At 48.0% G+C, this 21,296-nt stretch overlaps 1 protein-coding gene across 2 annotated transcripts; it reads right to left on the reverse strand.

Annotated features, from left to right (window-relative positions):
* Window positions 1-738: 738 nt before the first annotated feature.
* GTPBP1 (GTP binding protein 1) lies at window positions 739-20,170 on the reverse strand. 2 transcript variants are annotated; one of them, XM_068400642.1, is made up of 12 exons: window positions 19,969-20,170; window positions 14,223-14,334; window positions 11,544-11,724; window positions 10,159-10,507; window positions 9,608-9,731; window positions 7,796-7,910; window positions 7,196-7,340; window positions 6,874-7,056; window positions 5,921-6,056; window positions 5,155-5,333; window positions 4,440-4,637; window positions 739-3,009 (listed from the first exon to the last, which is right to left on the reverse strand). In XM_068400642.1, the coding sequence occupies exons 1-12, from the start codon at window positions 20,158-20,160 to the stop codon at window positions 2,917-2,919; spliced, it is 2,007 nt and encodes a 668-aa protein (XP_068256743.1). In that variant the 5' UTR covers window positions 20,161-20,170; the 3' UTR covers window positions 739-2,916. The 2 variants fall into 2 exon arrangements, with proteins under 2 accessions (XP_068256743.1, XP_068256744.1); XM_068400643.1 differs by lacking the exon at window positions 19,969-20,170 and adding an exon at window positions 16,673-16,736.
* Window positions 20,171-21,296: the final 1,126 nt, after the last annotated feature.

A 21,296-nucleotide genomic window follows, 5' to 3' on the forward strand; every position in this document is an offset into this window, starting at 1 on the left:
TCAGGACCAAGGGCTCAAGCACAGACATGATCAGAGGGGCGAGCACACCTCCAGCAGCATCTCCACTCCCCGCAGGTGTCCATAGTGCCTGACACATCAGGAGTAGAGGGTCTGGGTGGGCCTTCGCTCTGGCTACCACTAGCCCCCAGCCCAACACTTACCTGTGTTAGGAAAGGGCCGTGCAGGGCAGGAAGAGCCCTCATGAACCTCTGAGGTTAACTGAGGAGTAAAAGAGGCATTCCAAGCCCTGGAGAGTCCTGCTGTGTTTACAGAAACAGATGAGGTGCAAATCTCTGCGAGGGCCGGGGGAAGCACAAGCTTATGCAGGCAGTGGAAGTGCTGTGCTAAAACCGCATCCTCGAGCAAAGCATCTCTGATTGATATAGGGCTGGAGTCAAATGATTTGTTATAGCAGCTTTTCACACAGACACAGACACACACACGTATGTGTCTCACACAGCACAGCTCACACCATGCAAGCATTCTCATTTCACCGCTCTGCCGCCGAGAAGCAGTAAAGCTTGGGCAGAGTAAAAGCTGTCGGGGCTGTGCAGAGGCTCAGCACCAGCTCTCCTGCAGCATGGCACACCCTCCCCTGCCATCACTATGAACACAGCCTCGTCTCGTAGCCAGCAAAAGAGCACGGCGCCAGGCAAACCCACTTGGTCTGGCTTTCGGTGTTAAAGCAGCAACTGCTGGTTTTGCAGAGGGACAAAAAGCAACAAGACATACTTTAACTTGGAACAAAATTTTTTAAAATTTATTTTATAGATCACACCAGCCTGAGTGATCTTTGAATGCTGGTCACAAAAGAGAGATCACACCACCTCCTTTGCACAAACTGAAGTAAACCCTCTTCCAGTCTCGGCCGTCTCCTTCATTTGGAGCACAAGGAATGGAGAAAGAGAAAACCGCCCGGAGCTCCCTGCTCCCCTCGGAAGCAGAGGGCAGTGAAATCAGATGCAGTTTGATGCTGCTACAGGGCAAAACAAACAAACCAGGCCCTTGTGCCCTGCTTAGCCACACTTCACACCCCCTTACAATGCGGGTGCTATTAGTGTTGTAGCTGCCTATAGTTCCTCCCTCACCAGGAGAGTGCTGGTATGTAGGCACATAGCTTGGAAAGGATTGGCTGACCCCTCACCACTTCCACCCATGCTCAGGCCACTGCAGTCTCTAAGGCAAAGTACCCTCATCTCCAAACCACATTCCTCACCTCTCCCATGCCACGTAATGCTCTTGCAGTGCTGGTGCTGGCATCAGGAGATGCTCTCTCCCCCCTCCAAGCCTGCTGTCACTCAGTTGGCTTGAAAGCCTACCTTGAATCACAAGGTGAACTGGAATGAACTCCACAGAGGTGCCACAGAGTGAGGAACAACCTGCTAAGGAGGGACAGAAACTTTTCAGTCTCCCTCTAATTAAAATAAAAGTCCTTCACTTGAGGAGGAAGCCTTCAAAAAAAAAAACCAAGGGGGACAGCAATGATTTGCTGAAGATGCCACCACCTCCTCTCTCAAAGTGCTACCATGCTCCCACAGCTCACCACAAGCCGGCAGAGGATAACTCCTGTCCTCATGGGAGCCAAGCGAAGAGGCAGGGTTAGAAGAAGAGAGATCAAAATAAGCAGGGAATTGATCACTTGCACAACCCAGGGTGATCAAAAACCATAACAATAAAGTTAGTTAATTCATAGACCGTCCTTGCAGAGCCTTCCTGGAGAAGCCAGAATTTATCATTAAAAAAATACAATCATTAAAAAACAACGAAAGTCAGAAAAATTACCACATACTTCCAAACCTGAAAGCACTTCTGTAAGTTTGGTACCAATTCATCATTGCCCACTTTGGCCAAGAGGGAAGAAGACAAATCCTACCTCTGCCATGGCAAAGTTTGGCCAGTGAGTTTCAGAAAAGATTTGGGAAATGTGGGAGTAAACAAAATCAAGAGGAGGTCATGTTTGACTGGCGTCTCTGTTCCAAAGGTATATAACCACCTGTGACCTCTGTCCATCGAGGTGAGGCAGCTTTCTGTGGCTCAAGGGACGGACTGAGTGTTCCTGCGCTATATTTTTAATACTGTCAATTGAGAGGCAGGTTAGATTTGCTCCAACGTGCACTGAACAAACAACAGGAAAAGCAACATGATGGGAAGGGGAACAGGATGGGCAAATGACTGCCCATTTAATTCTGTCTCTAATTAAAATCTTAAGTGCTGTCAATGTATTTGACAAGGATATTTATAGAATTCCTCAACTTTTAACATCAAGAACTGCTTTCCAATTTGTTTCCCTCTTAGATCTCCAACTAATGAACTTTCTTACCATCTCCTTCAAACTTCAGTCACTACAACATTAAATTAAACCCACTTAGAAATAGTTTAAGATGGAGGGAATCCAGAAACATATTTGGCACGGGGCTACAGTGGTGAGGAAACAATGCCCTATGCAGCCATTCTAAGCATCATGCTTTAACCTTTGCAAGTCTGAAATTTCAGGTGCTTGATAACCCCTAGATCTGAGACAGCAAATAGGAGGAGAGCAGCAAGTCCTGTGGACAGAATGGGGTGAAGGAGGAGGGAGGCAGCTAACTGGCTCTTTGCAGTCCTATCCAGACTCTCCTCTCATCTTCATGCACACAAAATATAATAAAAACTAACAAGAATAAAAACTAAGCCCATGATGTACAAAAATGTGTTGACAGAGGAAGGAGGAAGGTGTCAGTTACTCAGTTCTGTGTGTCTTACCACCTTCATTAGCTTATAAATTATGCTCCTCTCCATTGCTTCCTTCAGGGAGGAGGGATGATTCTTCTGCAGCCAATCAGCTGGGATGGGTTTTGGTTTAAGCTGCTCTGGATCTTTTGGATAAGAAATGAAGGGAAGGGGAGGAATTCCTCAGAAGGAGAAGGAGTAAGAAATTCAGCAGCCACTGGCAGGAGTCACACAGGCTCCCTGAGACTTCACTTTATGGCGCTGACCCCCACGTCGCCGGCCTCCTCCTCCGACTTTTGGCTGAAAAACAAGAAGATGATACACTTTAGTGCGCAGCGACCTCTGAATCAGAATACCAACACAGCAGGAGTTCAGATGATGGATTACACACACATCCAGACAGAGGGAGGGCAGTTGTGACTGATCAGTTTCCTACCACTGCAGGAAGGAGATAAGGCAGACAGACACACCATGAAGGAAGGTGGAGAGACACATACACCATGAAGTTCGGCCTTCAAGATGGGGAGGACCTGATTTCCCAATTTTCTGAACACTTCACTCCCATGAGAATCAGCAGGTGCCATGGGGCTCAGCACGTGGGAAATCAAGGCCTCAGACTCCCTTGGCTTTGGGGAGAATGGAAGGAGAGCCCCCTGCCCCCTACCAGGGCTCTCTTGCTAACCTGTGTTCCCAGCCTCAGGCCAGCAAACCCACCGGTCTCTTTTAAAGCAGCCAAATACCTTATTGCCCTCACGGATGTGGGGCTCTTCATCCAGCACAGGCTGAAGGGAAGCAGCAAGGAGAGAGAGGCAGAGGTAAGCAAGAACAAAAGCAACACAGACGCTCAGGGGGAAGGACAAAAAAAAGAGCGAGCTGGGAGCACTATTTACAACCACAGTGATGCTACAACAAGACAAGGAGGAGATGGGGGATCTGCAAGAAGCCAGGGGCATGTGCAAAGGGAGAGAAGCCCTACCAGAGGGCCCTCTTTCAGCAGCCAGCCTGGCTCAAGTGGGCGAGATTTGACCAATGACAACTAAGATAGATAGACAGCTAAAATTAAGAGAGGAAACACTGACCAGGTCTCTTTACAGAGTCAGTTCCTGAACCTTTTGCTTACTAGATAAGCACAGTAAAAGGACAAGACCCATGTAATAAAGCTGATAAAGAGCTCCCAAAGCTTGCAGTCAGAATTGAGTTTCCATTCCTTTCAGACCAGAAAGGCTAGGTATCCTTCTTGGACAAGCTCAACTGAGAAGTCCTAACCAAGAAAACAACCTGGTTAAATTTCTCTTAAAAGAGATAAGCCTCTCCTCCTCCTCGGGTATCTCCATCCTCCCTCCGTGACAGGGCAGATGACCTGTGCCTAATACTACTACTTAGGTTGTAGTTTCTCTAGTGTAGGGATGTTCTCTCTCTCATTCAGACAGCAGAGACCCATTCTGTGACTGGCTGTTAGATGCTTCACTAATTCACTTCACCCAAATTATCCCAGGACCCTAAGCTGCTCACTGCTGAAAGGTCAGCCACGAGGAGTCATCCAGTCGTTAGAGACTTCTGATTTCTGCTGTGAGACTACTTATATTTCTATTTGTTTCTGTTGCACATTGAGTCCTAAGGTGAGTTCAAGGGTGTGAGGGGATAATGCTTGTGCTTTAGAGTGCCCTTGCTCCAACAGATGAAACCAGGATGCAAACAGCTAGGACAGACATGATATTTTGCTCACTTACTAATGGTTGCAGGGCAGCAGGTGTCAGTGGTGCTGCAGCTGTTGAGGAGGCCTCATCCCCAGCTGGTGGGCCTCCAGCTGCCGCCCCAGCTGGGGGAACACCATCCTCTCGTTTTGTAACAGCTCCCTTCTTGGTTGACTGCATCTTGATCTGCTGTGGCTTGGAGTTCATTGGTGAGTTATTGGTGGTCTGGAGTAACTGCAAATTACAAAGGGAGAGGCCAAAATCAGCATTAAAATAGATAGGCCAATATGGCAAGGTTCAATGCTGCTTTTTAACAAAAAGCTTTGAGAGAATTTACACCAATAGCCATCAGGAGAAGAATGCAGCAGTAGCTGTCCAAAGAAATCTAGGCCCCTGAGGTGCTCTCAAGAACCCTTACAGGGTGGAAAGGGCCACTCGGCTGACGTGACACTCAGCCCTCCTCAATATGACTCAAAGGGACCAGCTACAAGCTGTCGGAAAGAGACCAAGCTGTACAAACCAGAGGCATCTGGCTCACCCCCCGCCTTTGCATTCCCTCATTCACACCAGCTAGGACCCACCACACAACGAAGCACATTGGTCATCCGCAACCCACATCAGGGCTGACGTTTGTGATCGAAGGAAGGCCTCTTCCCTCAGTTTTCCAGAGCTATCTGGATTCTCCTGTTGGCTTCTCAGCACCAAAAGTAGACAATGGGCAAAAAGAAAAGTCTGACTCTTCAGCCTTTACCTTAGTGATGGTACCCACAGCTTTGGTGCGGCCTTCACGGAAGACCAGACGCTGGTCTATATGCAAATATTCTGGTGTTTTGATGAAGCGAAAGTGCACTGTGGCTTTGTCTCCTGTCCGCAGGCAGTCCTTGTCCATGCTGAGAATCGTGGCCGTCTGACGGATGCTGCCACAATGCACTGTGAATGTAATGCACAAAGGCTTTCAACAGCCATGCCATTGCTGGAACAAGCTTCAGACAGACATCTAAGGCAGCTCTTGCCACCCTACAGCTAACAGCACTGAGTCTGAAATGTAAAAATCTACTGTGTATCAAAGACTATATGGGTCACACGGGCTGCCTTTGTTCAGTCCTCAAAAAGAAAACACATATAAGCTATAACAGTTGCCTTCGAATGGAGACTTTCCTGAAGCATCCTCAACAGAATCCTACAGGCCAAGAAGCCAGACTAGAGGGCAGGACCTAAAATGAGTCTCTCAGTCAGCATCTGAAGCTGAAGAATCTTTGCACCATGGAGATCTGGCTCAGGCAGGCTCCAAGGACACTTGGTGTCAGTCACACATCTCCTTTTCACCTACAGCCTTTGCCACTCTCCTCTATCAGCTCCCTCCCCTCTCTCTAAAGCCTTGCTGGGAAAGGTCAAAGCAGGAACTATGGCTTATATTTGGGCTGACAGAGCCATCAGGAGAAAAAGGACCTCAGGCTAGAGCTGATATAAACTGTTACCACTGGGAAACAAAGATGAGACAACACTGAGACACATACCCATGGCCTGATATCGTGGGCTGATGGTGGTGGGGTGATGGAGCACCAGAATCTCTGCTTCAAACTCCCACGATGCTTGTGGATTCAGGCGGGGTGACACCATTACCATGCCTTTCCGGATGGAAGAACGCTTGATCTGAAAAGCAGATACAAAAAACCTTAGCATGATTCTCCAGGGAAGAAATCTGCTTCTCTGGCTGACTGCATCCAGAAGGATCCTGAAGGATTTCACAGATATTAACTCGTGCTCACCAAAAGGCAAAGCCAAAGCTGTTTAGCAGTATGTAATGATGTTATGCAAAGGTTGCAAAAATCAAGTTCAGCTGAAGTTTCTACGGAAGCTTTAGTTAGAGTGCTGGGAATGCTGGACACTGACACTGAAGTTTTAACTCACTGATCCTTTAAAAGCAAAACATACATCCTGGTTGCACATTACCCAAGCAGATGATCTCTCCAAAAGCATGATGTCTGTTAACACAAAATGATAAGACCGAACACATGAAGTCTGGTACAGCTCAAACTATATCCCCTTAAAATCAGTGCAGCTTCTATTGACAGAAACCTTTCACCAGAGGAATCGCATCAAACTTTGATAATTTTTAACCTCTAAATCATGCAGCTGGTCCTACAAGTTGAGAGGAATAGTGTAAATACCCGGCCTAGGCCACTACTGCAGCTGCAGCACAAGAGGAGACTTTTCTTGCAATGCCTCTGCTTTGTTACACATCTCCAACACTATTCCTCATTACCTTGGGTCCCACTGCTATTACCTGGCAGCCGTCAGGTGAAGCAACCGGGACACAGGACCCACAGAGGTTCTATGGGATTTTAATGAGCTGTGAAATGAGGCAGCGGAAGTTTGCAGAAGCAGTCTGATTGCAGCTGAACTCCAAGAGCACTCTAAAATTAGGAGGGTGGTTCCTGTTATGGGAGTCTAGAGCAGATCATCTCACCTTTTTCAAAGCAAAGGAGGCAGTCTGGCCTCCCCGCACTTCTTTGACGGGCATTCTCTTGCGGTGGATGGACTTGACAGCAATAGGTAGGAAGTTGCCAAGGGGATCTGGCCCCAGCAGCAGGGTGTCATTTAGCTTGATTAGGCCTCTCAGTGTTGTCCCAGACACAACTGTTCCTACACCCTATGCCAAAAAAGAAAAAATAGTAATCAGGGTTACTTGACCATGCTAGAAGAGCTCTAGAACTCCCCTCTCTAGGGAAGATGCCTTCTTCAACCTGAAAGAGGGAGCAGAAAATTCTTCCAAATACCAGGTCCCTTACCGGGACAGAGTAAGTATCATCTATCTGGAATTCTGCTGGCTCTTCTTCCCTGTAACTGGTCCGTGGAGACAAGAGATTAAGAAACATCTTCAGCAAATCTAGGTTCTCCCCGGTGACATTTGAAATCTGGAAAATTGGGCACATCCTGTAAAGGAAAATGGATGAAAATGGAGTTAGTTCACCTCCCTGCCTGGAATTCCATGTGTAGGGAGACATCCAAAAATCTTGGGACTGAATTCGCTACACAGTGCTAAGAAGGGAGAGCCTGGCAAGCAGTCAGATGCGCAACACCCCATGTCTGAAAACCTGCAACATTGCCTCTGCCTTCTAATGACATTCGGGAATAGGTGTAAGGTTCCAGGACTGAAGGAAGCCGAATACCCTGCTATCTTCTGCAGACTGCCTAGAAGCAGCCTCTCATTTCTGGCTCACGAGAGGGGAACACAAGCAGGTCAATCTCAGAATCAACACATTCTTGTGGAATCAACACATCACATGGCAGATGTAACCTTCACACATCTAGACAACGGGACTCTCTGAATCTTCTCACCCAGTCTCCAAATACGATCGAAAGAGAAACAACTCCTCTGCTCCCGTTACCTCTCTGAGCTGAAGTTGGAGGCTGTTACAATGACATCATCCTTGCTCTGAACCAGCACGGGAATCTTCCTGCACCCTGGGGACTTCAGCAGTCGCTGTAACAGCTTCAGGGTTTCTTAAAGGGTGAAATGAATATTGTTAGGGCAGCATCTCCCGTCTTTACAAATCGCTTTTGTGGGGTCTCTCCCCAAAGGGAGACTGGTGCTTTTGCCACAAATAGACAGGAGAAGATGGCTAAAGGTGCGTGAGTGAGACTGAGTTTGCTGCAGCCCAGGTGGGACTTAGGAGCCATTCCATCTTCCATTTCATGCCAGCTAGCCTGCTGCCAAGCGACACCATACACGAACAGACATACCTGTTTGCATCTGCAAGTGCAACGGTGTGAAGTAGATGTTTTATAGCTGTCTATTAAGTAGCTTTAAGCAGTTACAAGGTATTTCCTCTTCCTATAAAGGATTTTTCATATTGAATTCAATGAAAACCAGCAGCACTCAGGAACGGAAATATTTGAGAATATGCGAATTAGAAATCAATTTTGACAAAACAAGCCTCAACACACTTTCTCTGGCAATCAGCCTGCCTTAGAAGGTTAGAGAAGCATGAAAGAGGTAAAGATCACCGTCACAAACTAGGACAGTGTAAGCAGAGCAGATCCAGAAATAAATATTTTGGGACAAATCTCATGGCTCCCAACTTTGACCTTGGGCCTCTTTTTAATTTATTTTCTAAGCCTCTTATCTATCAGCCATCAGGGGTACTACCTGATGCACTAGCATCAGCCTCCTGCAAAGTGCCTTACAATAAAGGAGGAAAAAAAACCCTGCTAGGTAGGGCTTAAAAGAGCAAATAGTTTATATTCTACTATTGTCATCCAATTAGATGGTGTTTGTGAACAAATGGTTGCCTATGGGAAAGTAATGTTTTGGTACAGAAACGCAAACATCTAATCATGCCATCTGCTCTTCACAGATACACTTGAGCCAGATCTTGCGTCTATTTAATTTAAACAGAACACGACACAGGAGTGGCTTCTCCCAAGAGCAGCTCTTCTCTCCTCACCCGAGCCAAACATTCTCCTTCCTTCCCAGTTATTATCTTATGGTCGGGCCTTACATTTATTTACCAAACATCTATTATAGAGATATTTAGATTATCTTCTGATCACATGCGTCTGTTTACCTGAAACATATTTAGGATTTTTACAACAATGAACTAACCACAGACAGTACCGGGAGCATTCACTTTCCTGATTCTTAGGACTGATTATCAAAAAAAACATTGCCCCAATTAACCAGAGCACGTTCCTGAAGGGGTAAGAAACACATCAAGAGAATTTTAAAGGTGAGAGTTGGCCACAGCCTGAAAAAAATTTCAAGCATAGGTTAAAGGGACACTGCTGGGGTTAGAGGTGCTGCTTTAACTGCTGCTGAGCAAAAAAGTTGCTAGCCCCTGCTGCTCACTCCCATCCTTGCTTGTGTCTAGTCCAGTCCTGCTACCATAGCCCACATATGCAGCTGCTTTGAACCACGATTTATTAAGTGTTGTTTTGTTGTTCAGACAGAGGAAGGAGCTGCTGTGGTTATGCCAGCACATCTGAGAGTCCCCCAATTCGGGTAATTTTGAAATGGTGACTGTGAGTGAACTGCCTGCAAAATGGGCAAGGGAAAAGGACAGATTTCTGGAAGGTGTTTTAAGATGCAGTCAAAACCAGATAAAGCAGCTTTCCTCCAGCAGTAATTCCTCGACCCAAGCAGAGAACAACAGCACATACAGAGGTAAGAAACAGCCCTGGAGAGAGCTTGTAGGACTCACCTTGCAGGATGTTGGCAGGGCACATGTCGATCTTGGTCACCACAACAAAGACAGGAACATTAAGTGCAAGTGCCAAACCCAAGTGCTCCTTGGTCATTCCAACAATCCCGGCGTTACTGCCAACCTACACACCAGGGATACAAGACATGGTGATGTAAATGTTCCTCCTGCATTGAGATGGGTTACAGAGAAGGTCTTGTGGGTTGTAGATGCGTCATTGGGACTGTACGAGCAGACCTAGCTCATTTCAAATGCTCTTGTACATTGGCTAAGGACTCGTTTCCCCTCAATTTTAACAAGGTTTTCTGGAGTCTAGAAATCTTTCACTTTTCAAGAACCATACATCTTGGGCCTGCCTGTGACTGACAGTCCTGAGGCACTTGCCTCAGAGCCCTGGCGAGACACCCACAGTGGCTGCTGCACTCCAGCTCTGGAGATGCTGCCTCCCTCCACAACCCCACAGCAGCTTTGCAATAGGAAAGAAGTTGAGGCTGTTACAGGTCTGAACAGTCTCGCTCCTGCTGGTACCGTACATCTTTCTCACTACCTACCATAAGCATGCAGAAGTCAGGTAAATGGCCGGTCATGCCGAAGACTGTGGTTTTCAGGTACTTTTCATGACCAGCCAGGTCAATGAAAGTAATGACCTTGGTGGATTTCTCACAGATCTTTGTCCATTCCAAGCTGCCACCGTGGCTGTCGGGCTTGTTCACCACGTTGCCCTCACTGTCGAAGCCCAGAATGTCATTGCCCACACTGCTGGTGCGGCCCGACTCAATCTCATGCTTATGGCGGAAGAGCTTTTGCCGAGCAAAGCCTCGGCCATTGTCTAGTTCACCATGTGTCAAGACACCCAGCAACGTGCTCTTTCCTGCATCCACATTGCCAACCACTGCTACCCTGGAGGGGAAAGGAAGAAGCAACTTGTTAAAATCTGATACCTGAAGAAACAATGAAAAAAATCCCAAACATCACTGCCTCTGCAAATAACTAGCTTTTTCTCCTTAACCTTCAAAGAGAGAGTAAAAAATGTTAGACCTTCACGAGCAGAGCAAAGATTCTTTCACAATGATTAGGTAACCGGGGAGATCCCAGGCTCTGGGGACTGGGATGTGGAAGACCGTGCCCAGAGCAGGGACAGCTGAACCTGACATTGCTTGATGCTGTACAGAATATTTCTTGTCCAACTCCTAGTCTCTGCAATCCAACAAATACACTGTGGCAATTCAAAAGGAAGTCTAAATCCCAACTTGGTCTAGATCACCTCTGCCTTTTTCTTATTTGTCGTGTTACAACAGTACCAGGTGCTAGGGAGAGCACAGAAATTTAAATTGCTGTTCCCAGAAAAGGAAAAACTCAAACAACAATGAAATGTTTTAGGGGAAAACCCTCTCCTACAGCAATCTCCTTCCTTGTCTCTGATAAAGGTGGCTATTATGGCTGTTGGCAAATGTTGCAGATCCATTCCGTCCAGGTCTGGGCAGACTCTCAAGTTGTATTACCCAAGATATTCTATGTCCATTAAAAGGTGACTTGGATCATCACAGTCTTGGAATAGAATTGAAGCCTTAGTCAAAAGCGTTATACTCCAGTAGCGTGCATATATGCACACACATACAAACACACGTGCACATGTGACTCCCTACTGGGATTCCAGCACACAAAAGATGCCCAGACTGTGAAGCTGTCACCCAGAGAGCAACAGCCCTCAGCTAAACACAGGCAAATCTCCACAAACAGTTTGTTCACAAAAGAGACAGCAACAACAACAAAAAGGTGATTTCATTAGCAAGGAGTGGTCAAGCTCAGTTCCCTTTGTTGGGTAGCTACAACACCCAGACTCGAATCAGCATTGCTGGCTCAGCATCACGGACTGCTCACAGGGTAAAAATGCAGCTGGGCTGCTGACTAACCCTGTCTCCACCCGGCTCCTCACCTGACCTCCAGGAAGTCGTTGTCACCAACACGTTTCCGAACGAGGTAGTCGCGCACCTTGCCCCCTGCCTCCTGGTGCTCCCGCAGGAGGATCACGTCTGCCTCGATCTGCTCTGCCATGCTCTTCAACGTGGCATAGGATGCTTCCATGTCTGCCTCGCTCAGACCGTATTCAGTCCCATCTAGTATGATGTTGAGGAGACAAAGGACAGTCAGCGAGCACCACCTTGCAACAGCCAGCAGCAATGTCATTCTGCCTGGGGCTTTCACACCGATTGGGATTTATATGTGGGCTGAAGATGTCAGAATAAGTGCCCTTTGCCCAAAATAAAAAAGGATGGTCTTCACTCTGAGTCTTAAAAGATACTAGAAAAGCACCATCTTTCATCTAAAGGAGTTTTCTTTGCAATTTCTACAAGCAAATACTTAGGGACTGGCAAGAAAGACACATTTCTAATTCCCTTACTTCACGTGTTGAAGGTACTTTGCGTGCAATTTTCTTCAGTCAGATAAAACACCTCCTCTCGTGTTGCAATAAAGGGAAGACCATTAACAAAAGGAACACTCTGACTGAAATATCACCACAATTAACCAGTGAATGTGGGACCAATTTAAACAATCATCTTATTTTATAAAACCGCATCCCAAGTGCACATGTTCTGCAAGTCTGGCCTGCACAGCAATTTCTTTAGCTCCCACATACTCCAGTTAAAACAATGTTTTTGGCAGGTCTCGCTGCCTTCGTCCTGGCACCTGAAAGAAACGCTGACAGCACATGAGGCCAGAAAAAAACAAGGAGGCACTGCTGCCTCTGAACAGCCCACCCAAGGAAAGAGCTGACAGTCAGAGCAAGCCAGTGGCAGCTATCTAGACAGTTTAAAGGCCACCACAGCTCTCAGCTTCTCTCCTAACCCAGGTGCTGAGAAGCTGCACAGATTTCAGGCCAGAATCTCCTCTGTGGGTAAACAAAAAAACAACAAACAAAGGTGGAGAGTCACATAGCACCTGGATGACCAAAGCTATTGCTGTGTGCGCATTCATATGCACGGCTGACTCATCAGCTGGTAAGCAGTAACTGCAGTTTGCAGGAACTAATCAGCATTTTAACTACTGCACAACTCTACAACAAGTAGAATTGCTGGGTGATTTCCAGCCTAGCTCATAAGCTGGCTGAGAAGCTGTTGAGATGGTGGGGAAAACAAAAAGCACCATGGCTGGGGTCTTGGGTCATAGAAGGGGAATGAGAACTAGGGGACAGGAGAGGGTAAGAGCCAAAGGCGAAAGAGAATGGTCACTACTGATGAAGCGTGAGCCACCTGGCAGTATTCACTCGCTCTCAGTCATCTGAGTTGGGTGATCACGATGGGTTCATGATGATCAAAATCATAGACACTTGAAGTGAATGAGAAAGAGGGACGGTGGCAGGGATATCAAGATTTATTTTCAGTTGGCTATTGCTTCCAATTTACAGAAAAGATCCCCATCTTCCTCAGCTATGCCGTAATCCAAAATGAAGTCCAAAGTTTTAGCTCGTATTTTAAGAAACAAATGCCTACTTCTAAGCACATCATTGCAACAACCACCAGTTAACACCCTCACAAGGTATAAGAGAAAGCAGTTACTAGCCTGCCTAGCTAGACCTCCCCTGCAGATGTGCATATCTCAAACACCAAGGATTCAGGCTACACGTGGAAAGCTCGCTTGGACACAAGAGCATTATCCCTGTGACACTGGCTGCATGACAACTGGTCATCTAATCCTGGCTTCTCTTCTATGTTGGTTGCTTTGCCAGATACCAAGAAACCCCAAAAAGCACACAGTTCTGAGGCAACACAACTCTCTCCCTCCATTATCTTAGCCAACCCTGGCACTGATGACATGGCTCTTGTATTCTTCCTCAAAGGTAGTTAACTAGTAGAATGTCTGATCATAACAATTTGATATCCACCAGACACCTAATATATTTAAAACATGCCTTTAGCCTTATGACAGCCATAGACAATTTTTTTGTATTCAGAAAATAAATGTCAATTTCAAAGCAAGGCCGTGTTCAATATTATTTTACCAGCATCAGATGCAAACATTCAAATTGTGAAAAACAAAACGCTAACCCATGCTAACCGCTAAAATCTGCAAAGGCAAATGACTGCATTCGCACCTGAGTTAATGTGACAATAAAGGCCTCATGCTGAGAAAAGGAAAACCTTTCTCTCCATAGTACTGACACACACTAACAAAGTCAGCAGCATATATTTTGGCTATCTGAGGTATCTCCAATACACTCCTGTGGGGTAAAAATGTTGTTATTTACAATGGGGAAGTTAACAAAAGCAGACAGAACAAGACCTCCATCAGACATTGAGGACATCTGCACTAAAACTGTTATTATAATTTCAGATCCTTCATCTTTTCCTGGTGGGCCCAGACAACTTGTGCCTTATTTCCAAAAAGAACTTGTATGATTTTACACAAAAAATATGTTTAGCTCCACCACATAAGACAGTTGCTGGCAGGAATAAAAGAAAAGAATCTGTCCCACATGTTCTGCTATACTTTATGGAGGTTTCCAAGTTATTCTGGAGAAGTAAGTACTACCTTCAGCAGCAGATCAGTTAGATGAATTAGGTTTTTCTTATAATTTTAATGTTTTCTGCTGTTTTCCTGAGGAAGCCATACTCACCTGATCCTTGACCAATGACATAGATGGTCTCCCCACATCCCTCATCAATCCTCTCTGACATCTGCCGGAGCAAGCTGTCATACTGCTCTGAAGTTGGACTCACCATCACCAGCTGGAAAAAAGATTAAATAGCCATTTGCAGATGTCAAGCAAACAATTTCAAAATCAGCTTCAGTTGTAAGGACAATCAATCCGTGTGCTTTATTGAAAGAGAAGGGCTCTTTTCCAAGAACTGCTTTCTGGTGGTTTGTTTGTTTGTTTGTGTGTTTGTTTTTTAAAAAAAAAACGAGCTTCGCTGACAGCTATTTTCTTGTAACACGGCACAAGGTTATTTGTCTAAGCTCAGAGTTCATTTATGTTGGAAGATTTACTTCAAAGCCAACGAGAATACCAAGCACCTCATTTTGAAGTAACCAAAGTTCAAAAGCCACATTTAAGTGAACACCCCACTTCTACTTCTGTGTAATACAGGTTTCTATGCAAAGGAAACAGAAATGGGAGGAGATATTTTCTCCAAGAAAATTCCTTAGCTGGGTACTCCACAGCCTCTGCTGCATAGTGTGCTGCTGCTCCCCCAAAGCATGACGGGACAGACAGGGGAAGCCAGCCAGACCTCACTGCAGAGCACACCTAGGCACCAAAACCTAGAGCATCTCACAAGTCTTTCACATGCTTCATCTCCCCTTTTGTTTCCTGAGGGGGCAGAGGCGAAGGAGAGAACACGAATTAGCATTATTTTCAAACTCCTAATAAAACTTTAGGTACTTTACGCTACAGTGCTGAGGCAGACATACAAAGCAGTGTGTATGAGCATATTTGAACGTTTCACCAGTGGAGAGCTGCAGTTTTGCAACCCAGCAGCTGTGTTACCAACAAGCTTTGACTGCAGTTATTGCAACAACCACAACTTTGCCCTTCCCTGCAGAGGCAGCAAGAGAAAGAAAAAGTGGACAGAAACAGAGAGGAAAAGGAGGGTAAGAGAGTGCTTCAGGAAGGATTTTTTTTAGAACAGAATGGTGCAGCACCATTTCTGGCAAAAACTTGTGTCACTCATATAGTACAGCAGAAGATACTCGCACGGAGTGGCCACAATGGTGGCGTAGCATTGGCAGACCAAGGACTGAATGGCTACCTGCTCTCTGGCTGCCTCTGTGATTACAAATCTGTTGGTGGCTGAGTTGGGTGCTGGTACAGTGGCTCAACAGATGTTGCAACTAAGATATGCATCGCTGTTAAAAATGCACTTTTTAGTAAGAGTTGTAAAGGCCATCACCTACTGATAGCCCTAAGGGTAAGTACGCCTGTGCCACACTAGAACACCCAATGAAATCCACACTTTCAGTAGCTGTTCTCACTTACATGTTCTAAAATCATGGCTAGAAAGATGTACTTCCCTCCACTATGCACTACAGCCAGTCTGAAATTTGTGCTAGATTTGCCTAAAACATATGGCTTACAGCAGTTCACAATGATTACATCTTCAAGCCCGCCCAACACTCTCTACTATCACAGTCTGACTTGCCAGCACAGCTAACACAATGTATATTCAAGGAGGAACTACCTTTACCACATACTACTACAACACAGGTGATGAAGACGTTTATTAGAAATTAAGAGCGTAAGGGAACCAAAAACCCCACAACTAGTGTCTAAGCAGCTTTCAAAACTGCAGCAAGCCATGCAGCTTAAAAAATGAAGCACAGACAGCAAGTGCTGGTTAGAAGGTTTAAGGCAGCCAAAGCAATGCATTCCTCAAATGTTCAGGGTCACACAGACCATGTATGTGTCTGCAAGGGCCAGACAGGTATGAGATAGACAATCACCCTCATGTGCCTACTTTAGATGCCTGCCCTAAGGCTTTGCACTACTTGGCATGGTCTGCACAGGGTAGCAAAGCACGCTGATCTGGAAGGCCACAGTCTTTCTATTTCGTGCTACAAAGGACTGAGCTTTCCCTTTATTAGTTGTTCTTTCGGTTTTGTTTTCTTCTTAAAGGAGACCACTGGATGTAAACGTATTGAGAGGGAAATAAGCAACTGTTCAGATGGTTGATCAGGACAGGAATGGAAAGCTGTGTGTTGACGTGTAGGGCTTGTTTTGCCCAGTGAGCACTTTCAGGAATTCCTGGAAGCGCAGCAGACAGGCTCACTGTTTCGGCTAGTGCACCAGCACAGGTCAGGGACTCAGGAAGATCTATTAAACAGATTGATCTTTATGTCATACACATAAAGATCAATAAAATAACAGGTGCCACCAGTGTAGAGGCAGACTAACTTCAGTTTCTTCAAGTCTCATCACCAGCTTAATTTTCCTACGAGTTCAAATGCTTCAGCAGCGTGAGTGGGCAGGGTGTTGACTCAAGTACCAGGGGACATTTTAGCTGAGCAGCTCGCTGCAGCCTTTCTTCATGGTGCCAGGCAGGAGGGCTGAGGGCTCAAACAGCATGGTACCTGTGCACGTTCAGGTTGCACAGATCAGAACACTGTTCCCTCATCTTGCTGCTTTCACTGCTGTGCAAAGGTGCTGCTGAAGGGTGTTCCAGTGGTAAAATGCTGCCCCAACACAGCAGGAGTCCTCCAAAGCCTACTCTGGGGCCGATGAAGTTTACAGCTGATATGATACATCGGGATGTCAAGAGAAGGGTGTGTAGAACAAACAGCAGCTTTCACGAATCACACCTTCCAATGCTGTTCAGTATTTCTAACAGCTGCTTCTGCAGGCCGCAGCCCTCAGACAGTTCTGTACTTTCCTAGGTCACTGCAAGGCTTTACTTGCTGTTTCGAAGATCCCTTTAGCTAGCTTCCCAGACAGAAGGAGCCCATTCTTTGCCATCTCCTTGGTTGGAAAGAGGCCCTCCATCTCGGCCTCTCTGCTTTCTTTGCGTTTCACCTTTGAGCAATCCCCTCATGCTCGCACTACGTATTCCTGTTTTTCAGAGGTTTTCACGAAGTCAAAAATTTTCACTTTTGTTCTTTCCACTTTGCCAGGCATTGAGCAGTTAACAGGAGGAGCCATGTGGGTCTAGCAACCCCAGATTTCCTACAGGGCAAAGAAGTAACAACCAGTTATGGTTTTATTCTCACTACAATAGATGGAAATATATCTCACAAGTCTGAGATGCCACCTCTAAAGTCCCTTCCCAATCTCTGGGGAGAGGTGGCTTTTTCCTCCTTTCCTCTGATCAGTTTTGGGATTAATATACACCAGAGGTGGGTAATAGCTACAGCTGTCTGAGCTTACTCCATGGGGACAAGTTGGACTGTGCCATTCTGCACTGCCCAACAGCAAGCAAGAGGACATAGTATTAATTAACAGCAACTTCAAGACACCAGTGACATTAAACTAAGGTTATATCAGCACTGCTACGGGCAGTCCTTACAAAAAAAGCATCCCGTATCTATGAGGTGAACAAACTATACAGATTAAGGGCAAACCAAATCCTACGTGGTATGTAGTGCTGCTCCTTATTGGAATAACACAGCCTGACATTCTGCACGGCTGGAAGGCCACCACCAGCCACTGGGAAGTCAGGGGAAAGGCAACCCAGCCTTGCAAGATTTCAGTCTCACATCAACACTTTGGGTAAATGTCATCTTTTACTTCCTATTTCCTGCGGATATACACAGTTCAAGTGCTATTAAGGTTCTGTTGTCAATGTAGACCTAATACAAGTATATGCTTCACTAATGGCCTTGTGTGATACGGTTTTGACCTGAAAGATGATTACTACTGCAGTGTGTTAGTACTGAAGGGAAAACAAACACCCACTAAGATGGACATGATGATGAATTTGTGTGGATGAATGGAACCGTTTCCTTGATCACCTGGCAAGGTGACTTGATAAGTGAATCCCAAAGTGTTCCTCTCCAAAAAGAGCACACCTTAAAATGAACACACTGGGGGAGGACTGGGAGAAAAGTATGTAACACAGTGAGGGGGTGGGTCAGACCAGGCCAGAAGTAGCAGCTAACAAACAAACAAATGGCAGTGGGAATCACCATTTTAAGCAGGAATCGGAGGGCAGCAATTCAAGTGGGAAGACAGAAAAGATGGGGTATCGGGAGAGGGCAGGTTAGCTACTGCATTCTCACCATATGGGACTGCTGCTTTGAGCACATAGAGGGAAACTAACTTGGAGAGATGGGGCAGAGCTCATAGTCTTAGCTCTCATCCAAGATGGAGATGAATGAAAGGTCTAGGGAAAAGACAGCAGGTGTACACTGCTGTACGGAAAAGTAACTTGTACTCAATGTCAAAAAAATGCTTACCTATCACCTCCATAGCGCCTGCAGATTTCTAGGAATGAAAGACAGGCTCATAACACAAATGGAGGTTGTGGGAGAAAAGCATTCTTCTCTCTTCGTCAGAGTTTTGGTCAGGTTCCTGGCTGTCAAGAATCAGAGACACAGCCTTCGGCGTCCTTCTGTGCCCTCTTCCACATCAGCCACATCCAAGACAGATCGATATTGGCATCCTGTATCAAAATCTTGTCCAGCTCATTAAGGCACGAACAGGTGCCTCAATAAATACTGCAGGTTTGACTTCCTTTCTTTACTTCCTTACAAGACACATTCATAACATTTGTTTTAATACAGTACCACATTGTAAAATATCCGGTCATCCCTTCAAAAACAAACATTTCCACATCCACACACCACAATTCCTCTCTCTCTATTTCTCCACAGAGGGCAAGAAAATCCAGGACTTTGAAACAACTCCAGCTGGAAGCATGAAGAGGAGGGATGACAGAAAAACAGAAGGAAACACCAGCTACGCTGACTTCTGGATCTCATAATTACAAGTGGACTGAACCAAGTTTTCAGGAGACTTTAGAGAGGGAGATAGCATCACAATACACCCTTGGCAGCAAAAGGTATACGGTTAAACAGACCAGCCAACTGGGGCAAAATAGAAGGCGCTGTAAAAAGGCAGCTAATGCAGTCTGTGCTGGGCTCTGGCATGCACATATTACTACAAAGTACCTTCCTGCAAGATGGCAGCGAGATTCTGACAGAAATAAGACCACCACACAATTTTGTCACTTGGATCCTAGCAGGGAACTGCATAACGTGAACAAACCTTCTTGTGTTGACATGATCTGGTTTGCAAGTGCAAGGCACCCTTGTCACTGAGCCCTTGTGCTCAAAAACTTACGAGCTCTGACCTGCTTTTAAGATTGTGAAGAAAGCCCCAGGAACTAGCACGACTGGCAGCAGAGATAACTACAGAGAACCAGCGTACAGGAAAAACGTTAAGGAGATGTTAAAGCAGCTGTCGGCTTCAAACCCTGCGCTGGCCGAGAGGATGCAGGCGCTTCCCCGGGGAACCGAGGAGGGGAAGGAGCAGGGAGGACAGGCCTGTCAGCACCCTCCTCTCCCGGCCCGGGCACAGCTCGCTCTCAGCTCTTCGCAGCTCAACTTCACTGCGCTTCTCCCTGCCGCCTCCCCACGGCACGGCGGGCTCCGCTGCCCGGCCGGGTGATGTTGGGGCTGGGGATCCCCCGGGACCCAACCCCAGCCGGCGGGGAAGCCCTGGGGTGACCCCCCACCCCAGCGGAGGCAGGCAGGCCCCCCCGGCCCCTCGCCCCCCCTGAGGTGAGGGGGGCAGCGAGGGGCTAGCCCCCGGCTGACGGGCCGGCCCCGCTCCGGGGGCAGCCCCGCGGGCAAGGCGGCCACCGGGGAGAGGACATCGCGGGGCCCGGCGGGGCGATGGCGCTTGCCGCCGCCCGCCCCCCCGCCAGGCCTACCTTACTGGTGAGGTCGATCTCGGGCTCGCCGTTGAGCGCCTCGCCGTCCTCGGCGTCGAAGGCGGCGCGGAGGGGACAGGCGGCCGCTGCTACGCGAGGCCCCCCGCCCGGTGAGCCGGGCTCCGGGGCGAACATGCAGGCCGGCACCGGGGAGCCCCCCATCGGGGATCGGCTCCGCTCCGCCGCCGCCATCTTCCCTGCCCCGGCCCTCTTCCCCCACCCCCTTCCCGCCCCTCCGCCCCGGGAGGCGCGGTGGCCCCGCCCCCGGCCCGCCAAGGCGGCGCCAGCCAATCGCCGGCGGGGGAAGGGGGGCGATTAGCCTGTAGCCATGACAATGGAGGGGGGGGTCCTTGTTATTCATGAGGGAGGGCCACGCCCCCGCGAAGCGCGCGAAGCCAATGGGAGAACCCCTGCCGGCTTGACTTGTTTTCTATACATACACACACAACAGAGCCCGCTCGACGTGTCCGGTGCTCCCTGCCCAATAGGAGAGCTGGTCCTCCTGGCAAACAGCCCTAAGAACCAATCGAACAAGAAAGCTCGAGTGGCGGGGTGGGACTAAGACGCTGCCACAGATGGTCAGGGCCCGCCCTTGTGGGCGGGTACTCTCTCAGGCTGACCAATGAGAAAAAAGAGGACAGAAACGGACAGTTGTGTAGGCCAATGGAACGGGGAAGGAGCGCGCCGGGTGTCTCTCCAAGCCGCGGGCCCGGCTGTCCCGGTCGGGCGCTCCGCTGAGGTGGCGGGCGCCGCCGAGCAGGCCGGGCCTCGGGGCACCGGCAGCTCACGGGGTCGGTCGGGGGTCGGCAAAGGGGCCCGCGGCCCCGTCAGGCCCTGGGGTCCTGACAGAAAGCCCCTCTGCCTGCTCGCCACAGGAGCCCAGGCGGTGCAGGCCGGGAGGTGCAGGCCCGTGGGGGCCGCCGGCAGGACGCCAGCGCCAAGGAAAGGAGAAAACCCCGCCAGCTGAGGGGTTTTGCGGGCTGGCAGGTGACCCCGACGCGGCGGGCAGGCCGGCGGGGAAGCTGTCCGTCCTGTTCCTCCGCCGGGTCACGCATCCGCGCCTCACCGCCAGAAGCTCCAGCTTGGCACGAAGCGAAGCCGGGGAGGATTTGTGTTTGTTCACCAGGCGGTAAAACCACTTCAGTTGTCCCGGCTTATTCATCCCAGCGTGAGACTCAACGCTCTGATTAATTAAGCAGGCGAGAAGAGAAGGGAAATTGAAGCTCAGGGAAATTAACTCGCCTAAGGTGATGCAGCCAATTAGCGGCAGGGCTGGGAACAAACCCTGCCCGCCGTGAGCCGCACGCCGGGGCACTCACCCGCCGAGC

This window comes from Nyctibius grandis, chromosome 5, assembly GCF_013368605.1.
Source record: "Nyctibius grandis isolate bNycGra1 chromosome 5, bNycGra1.pri, whole genome shotgun sequence".
NCBI classification, from domain to species: domain Eukaryota; kingdom Metazoa; phylum Chordata; class Aves; order Nyctibiiformes; family Nyctibiidae; genus Nyctibius; species Nyctibius grandis.

Excerpts from the sequence above, each read along its gene's own strand:
- GTPBP1 (XM_068400642.1), bottom strand. The coding sequence starts at position 20,160 with ATGGCGGCGGCGGAGCGGAGCCGATCCCCGATGGGGGGCTCCCCGGTG. Across the intron at positions 10,508-11,543 it reads AACGACTTCCTGGAGGTCAG|GGTAGCAGTGGTTGGCAATG; the intron begins GTGAGGAGCCGG and ends TTTCCCCTCCAG. Across the intron at positions 6,057-6,873 it reads CCTCCTTTGCTTTGAAAAAG|ATCAAGCGTTCTTCCATCCG; the intron begins GTGAGATGATCT and ends TCTGCTTTTCAG.